Below are 6,308 nucleotides of genomic sequence, written 5' to 3'. Positions count from 1 at the left end.
GTCCGTTTTCATTATTATTCACCTTTTTTTCTTCTTCCAAAACCCTCTAAAACTAGTCAACTAGCAAAACAGTTTAGTCTTGTTTGAAAATTTGATTTTCTTTGATTGGACTTTAATTGCATCAGCGACCATATCAACAGATTAATCATCATGATTAATGAGTTTCTAAACATGAAGCGGAAGTCCAACAGTTCACACGCGTCAAACATTAACCAAAGAACTTTGCATTAACTCAGACAAACGCGTGTCGCAACTCCTGCAACTTCACGTAGACGCGAATCTACAAACAACACGAGACAATAATGGCGACAACACGGTATCTGCATATCCTCAACAGACAGCAGCATTTCCTAAACAAGGTGCATTCAGCATGGCTGGCCAGGTAATGTGCATTTACCGAGAGGTGCGTCAAGCACGATACAATATAGGTAAAGTTAATCAGCAATGCTAGCCAAATTGCAGATCTAGAGTCCATGCTGTCATATATTCAGTACGTGGGCAGCTGATGAATAATATGGACGGAATCTTGCTTTTTAAAATCAGGGGTTTATGTTTAAATATATGAGAATGTATAAGATAAAGTGCAGGCTTAATGTGCTGCATAAAAACTAGCTTTCTATTTTTCAGTTCTATCTACTTGTTTTTCTTTGTGTGTGTGTGTGTGTGTATACACGTTCTACATGTATTGCGTTAGGCTTACCGAGACTTGTCATTTGCACTTACATATCATTGCTCTTTTGTAAGTTTTGATTGCTTCTATTGTCCTCATTTTTCTAAGTAGCTTTGGATAAAAGCATCTGCTTAATGTAAATGTAAATAAAAGCGTCCTTTAGTGTGACAAGGTAATTTTTAAAGTGCATAAAAGTTCCTCAAATTATCGCCCACAATGCACAGGTAATATTGCTAGATTTTTCACATGAAATAACCTCTTCCTCTGACATTCCAATAACGTCTGTTTCTTTGAGCACTTAATTTTAAATTGCAATACATTTTGTTTTTATAAATCTAATATAAAAAAATCTATGAATTTTTTTTTTTAATTCATGATGTTGATGATTATTATTATTATATTTTAATATATATATATATATATATATATATATATATATATATATTACAAGCTCATAAGTGTAAAATTATTATAGAATTTATTTATTGATCAGTGGTCTCCACACATTTTAATTTTTAAAATTATTATTATTATATTTTATTGGATACTTTTAACTTACAGACTGACTGCTATTGCCTGTAAATAAAGCTAATAATAATAACTACAGCACAGGCTAATTTTTAGTAAAGAAATACTGGTATATTTATAAAAAAAAAAAAAAAACCTTTATGAATCATCTTTACAGGGAGGAAATTTGTCCCCAAATTAGAGTAAGCTGTCCACACAAACTATGTAAATTATCATTAGAATGTAGTTTTATTCAAAATAAGGAGTGTTATGTAGCAATAATAATCTAATTTTGCAGCAATTTTTGAACACCATATGCACTGCAGGGAGAGTTGGGCTGTTAAGCTATAAAAGTTAATATTAAGCTATTAGAACTGTATGCATTGTACTTAAGAGGACATTTAGCATGTCACACTGCCGGCCTTTGCTGTCACTGCTTGAAATGTCACATCAAGTCCCCATGTATTTCTATAATACAGCGCATTGCAGCTTGTGATGCATCACTTATATATTTATTAAACACTTGCTGAAACAGTTTTGCTTGTGAATCTTTAGAGGTTTTGCGACTAAAAGTGACGAAGGCTGGTTGAGTTCCATGTTTGCACACAAAGTGGATGCCAGGAAAGATGCCCACTCCAATCTGCTCTCCAAGAAAGAAACCAGCAACCTCTACAAGATTCAGTGTGAGCCAATCCATCTAAAACCTTCAAGGATGCACTCCAATGTTTAGGCCTTGGGAGAAATTGTGCATGCATTATAGTCAAGCCTATCAATCAATTCCCATCAATCCATTATAGTTGATAGGAATTGCTAAAAATATCTGCATGCATGAATGATGTGCTTGCTTGTTGTTTTCCTCCCGAAAACAGCCTAAACTGTTTATTTGATACTAATTGCTTTAATAAATCAGCCTGCAAAGTGTTTATTTGTGGAATTCTTTTGTTTTCAAGAGACCAGCTGTATGGAGAATAGTAATGAAAATTGGGTTTAGAAAAATGAGGGTGATATAAATGGTTGATTTGAGTGATAAAATGACTACTTCAACTACAGTAGAACATCTAGATTTTTTTTTTTTTAACACTGCAAGATACTGGTCCATTTATCTTTCCTGACATCTTCGAATCCTGTTTTTTTTTTTTCTTTCAGTTCACAATGTCAAACCAGAGTGCATGGAGGCATACAATAAAATGTCGTAAGCACCCTTTTGATTTTGCAATTTCTGATTAAAGATCACACTATAACACATTAAGACACTCCAAGTCCAGACATGTCTAAATTTGTTTAACTTCTTTTACTATCTTATCCTAATTTATCATCATTATTATAATACAGAAAAATACTCCGACATATCCTGCCCCAACTTCCTGTTTCAATAGCAAATACATCAACACCAGAATGCAAACTGCATATGTTAAACAATTATAATTTTTTTTAGCCTATTGACTATATTATTTTTTGTGGTTTAAGTTTAAAACAAATTTAAATTAAAAAAATGTCTAAATTACTCCTGCTGTCTAAATCACTCTCATTTCTAAATTACTCCCACTGTTTATTTTAAGGATGAGGTACAGAAAGAACTTCATCGTGATGCAAGTTATCCATGTGAAGTTATTGGAAGCTGGAACAACTGGTATGGTGAACAGGATCAAGCAGGTGAGATGAAAAACAACATCATTTTTGTATTTATAATGGTTCTGAAAAAGTCTCATGCTCAAATAAATTTGCTTAGAAATACAGTAAAAAGAGTAATGCTGTGAAATATTATTGGAATTTCAAATAACGGTTTTCTATTGGAATTTGATTTTGAGATGTAATTTATTTCTGTGATGCAAAGATGAATTTTCAGCATCATTACTCCAGTCTTCAGTGTCACATGATCCTTCAGAAATCATTCTGATATGCTGCTCAGTTATCCTACTAAATATTATTGTGGAGAACAGAATTTATTTGAAACAAAAATCATTTGTACTTTGTCACTTTTGATCAATGTATGTGTCTTTGCTGAAATATTAATTTCTCTAAAAAAAAAAAAAAAAACTTTACTGACCCCAGACATTTGAAATGTAGTGTTTACATACACAAATCACTGAATTTTTAAAGCACCAGGTTTGGTTTGTTTAAATATCTGTTAGCTGTAGTACTATAGTGACACATGCTGTTTTGTGTTTGTAGTGCATCTCTGGAGGTATTCTGGTGGGTATCCTGCTCTAACAGAGTGTTTGCGCAAACTCAACCGCAATACGGTATTTAACAAATCTCTTAAAATTTAGATGTAAGGATGTTAGCATCTATGTATTGTGTCCATTATCAAAATGTTTTCTGTGCAGGCGTATCTTGCATTTCGAAAAGAGAGGAGTAAAATGTTGATCTCCCGACGCAACCAGCTTCTTCTGGAGTTTAGTTTCTGGAATGAGCCTGCGCCCAGAAGCGGCCCCAACATTTATGAACTGAGAACATACCAACTAGTAGTAAATACCTTTTAATATACGCCTTCTTATTCTAAAGCTTAAAGGAAAATTTACTCCCCATCAGGCCATCCAAGATGATCGTTCATCGTTGGAACAGATTTGGAGAAATTTTGCATTATATCACTTGCTCATCAATGGATTCTTTGCAGTAAATGGGTGCCGTCAGACTGAGAGTTTCAACATCTGATAAAACAGTCCATGATAATGCTTCCTTCAGTGAAAAAATCCATCCCCTGTTGTCCTATCCAGTCAAAATCCATTTGTTTGAAAATATTTTGGACAGTTTTTTTGCTTGTGATTAATGCCTGATCTATGAACAGTTCTTTCCTGATTGAGGTGAAACTACTTTTTCACTGGAGATATCAGTTATTATGAATAGAGAACTCATATTTATCTGGAAGTAACAGTTTGAAGTTAAATACGTGTTAATCATGGATTTGGACATTAATTGATGGACTGGAGTTGTGTGTATGGACACTCATTCTGACGGCACCCATTCACTGCAGAGGATACATCGGTGAGCAAGTGATGTGATATTTAATTTGTCCAAATCTGTTCGGATGAAGAAACAAACTCGCACCTTGTATAGCATGAGGGTGAGTACATTTTCAGCTTTTCCTATAACTTTTTTCTCTTTTTTTTCCTGTTTGGTGTGTCCTGAAATTTCTGAATCAACCTGGAACAATGATCGAATGGGGCAATCACTGGTAAGATTGTGTGTGAATTGTACAGTTTAACTTAAGGAAAAAAATCCTGATGTTATATCACCATGTTGCATATTTAATCCATTTCATCATGTTCCAGGGCTCGAGCAATCAAATATAGACAGGAAAATAATGAAGCAGTGGGCGGCTTTTTCACACAGATCGGTGAATTGTATGTTGTTCATCATTTATGGGGTAAGAACATCCTTCACTGACCTCATATCTTCTTATGATCATTGCATATTATTAAGTGCTTTAAAATCTCTCAATTGTACTGAATATTTTGAATGTGTTTTAGCCTATAAAGACCTGCAGTCCAGAGAAGAGACCAGAAATGCTGCTTGGTTAAAAGAGGGCTGGGATGCCAATGTGCACTATACAAGTGAGTATAGTTTTTTGAAATTCAATATTGGTGTATTGATTATTACTGTATAATATACTCTATACTGACTGTCTGTTTAGAAAGTATGTGCACATATCATTTTAAAGCAGTTTATACACTACCATTTAAATGTTTTCAAATATGTTCAAAATATGTTAAATATATTCTATTTCTATGCTGTTCTTTTGAATTTCATTATATAATTCTGATAAGTCACATTTTTCACAAATATTAGGTAGCACAATTGTTTTTTACATAATAATAATAATAATAACTTTATCAGCAAATTGGCATACTGAAATAATTTCTGAAGGGTCATGTGACATTACTGTTTATATTGTATTTTCAGACTTGGTGAACATAAGAGACTACTTCTAAAATTTGTCTTACAAAGTCTTACATAGTGTCAAACTTTTGAACAGTAGATTATATTTTTAATATGCAACCTTAAATCCAGAATCCTTTATTGACATTTGTAATTTAGCAAATCATCCACTTATCTCTGAAAAAAAAAAATACTATTTTAAATTCTAAAAAAATATCGTAACTTGTTGCAGTCTGATCAAATAATGAGTCAAAAGGGGAATTTTGAAATTCTGGGTATTCCTTACATACAGAAAATGTGCATACTTCACACAGTATGCTAGATTAATGCAGAAATAGTAAGCAATTTAAGTTTTTTCTTTGTGAATGGCACCATCTGGTGGATTTTGGTAGAACTGTTAGAACTGTTCAGTGCATTTAAACTTGTTTATTTTTGTTTTTGACAGTGCCTCTTATCCAAAAGATGGAATCGCGAATTATGATTCCCATGGAACATTCACCTCTGCAGTAAAATCAACAGTGTTTCGCCTGTGATGATACCAAAGACACTATACACCAGGAGATCTACTGTTTAGATCTGACTTTACTCAAACACATCTGAAGCAGAGGATCAAGGTCTACTATTGAAGTAGACAGGCAGTTGTGTTAGAGCAGAGCTGCTCCTAAAGTCTGCAAGAAGGCAAAACTGTGCCGGTGTTGAAGCCAATCTGAGAACTACAATGACAGACCTGTGTCGTCGTACGAGACAGTTAAAGTATATACATACTTATTTAGTCATTATTCTCCTTTCTAAAGCATCACTTGGCCTGGTGGATGCTTGAGGAAACTGCCTGTCAGCAAAGCTTTTTATCTACAATTAAAAAAGAAATTTGCTAAATTGAATGCATTTATTGGAAGACTTCATTTTAATGTTGTAAACTTTGATACTCCGTTATAGGATAATAAATGAACAAATAATTTGTTGATTTGTTGTCTCTTATTACACCATAATAAATTATTGTGATTTAATAATACTTGATGTTACCATGGCCATTTTCACTGTACATAAAAACTTATAAGTGTGGTTGGCTGCCGATGCTTTACAATTGGTAAATTCTGTCATTAATTACTCATGCTCATGTCGTTCCAAACCTGTAAGACCTACGTTCATCTTCTGAACACAAATTAAGATATTTTTATGAAATCTGAGAGCTCTCTGACCCTCCTCAGGGGTTCAACCGCTATTTTATGAAGCTATGCAAATACTTTGTGTG

General features: G+C 33.4%; 1 protein-coding gene across 1 annotated transcript; it reads left to right on the top strand.

Moving 5' to 3' along the window:
• nipsnap1 (nipsnap homolog 1 (C. elegans)) lies at positions 1–6,020 on the top strand. The gene is made up of 10 exons (XM_042752911.1): positions 1–382; positions 1,733–1,860; positions 2,324–2,369; positions 2,736–2,830; positions 3,350–3,420; positions 3,505–3,645; positions 4,321–4,352; positions 4,450–4,544; positions 4,648–4,731; positions 5,502–6,020. The coding sequence occupies exons 1-10, from the start codon at positions 303–305 to the stop codon at positions 5,564–5,566; spliced, it is 837 nt and encodes a 278-aa protein (XP_042608845.1). The 5' UTR covers positions 1–302; the 3' UTR covers positions 5,567–6,020.
• Positions 6,021–6,308: the final 288 nt, after the last annotated feature.

This window comes from Cyprinus carpio, chromosome A5 (genome assembly GCF_018340385.1).
Source record: "Cyprinus carpio isolate SPL01 chromosome A5, ASM1834038v1, whole genome shotgun sequence".
Taxonomy (NCBI): Eukaryota; Metazoa; Chordata; class Actinopteri; order Cypriniformes; family Cyprinidae; genus Cyprinus; species Cyprinus carpio.
Note: the sequence above shows the minus strand (reverse complement) of the source record. Positions and strands in the feature narration are given on the sequence as shown.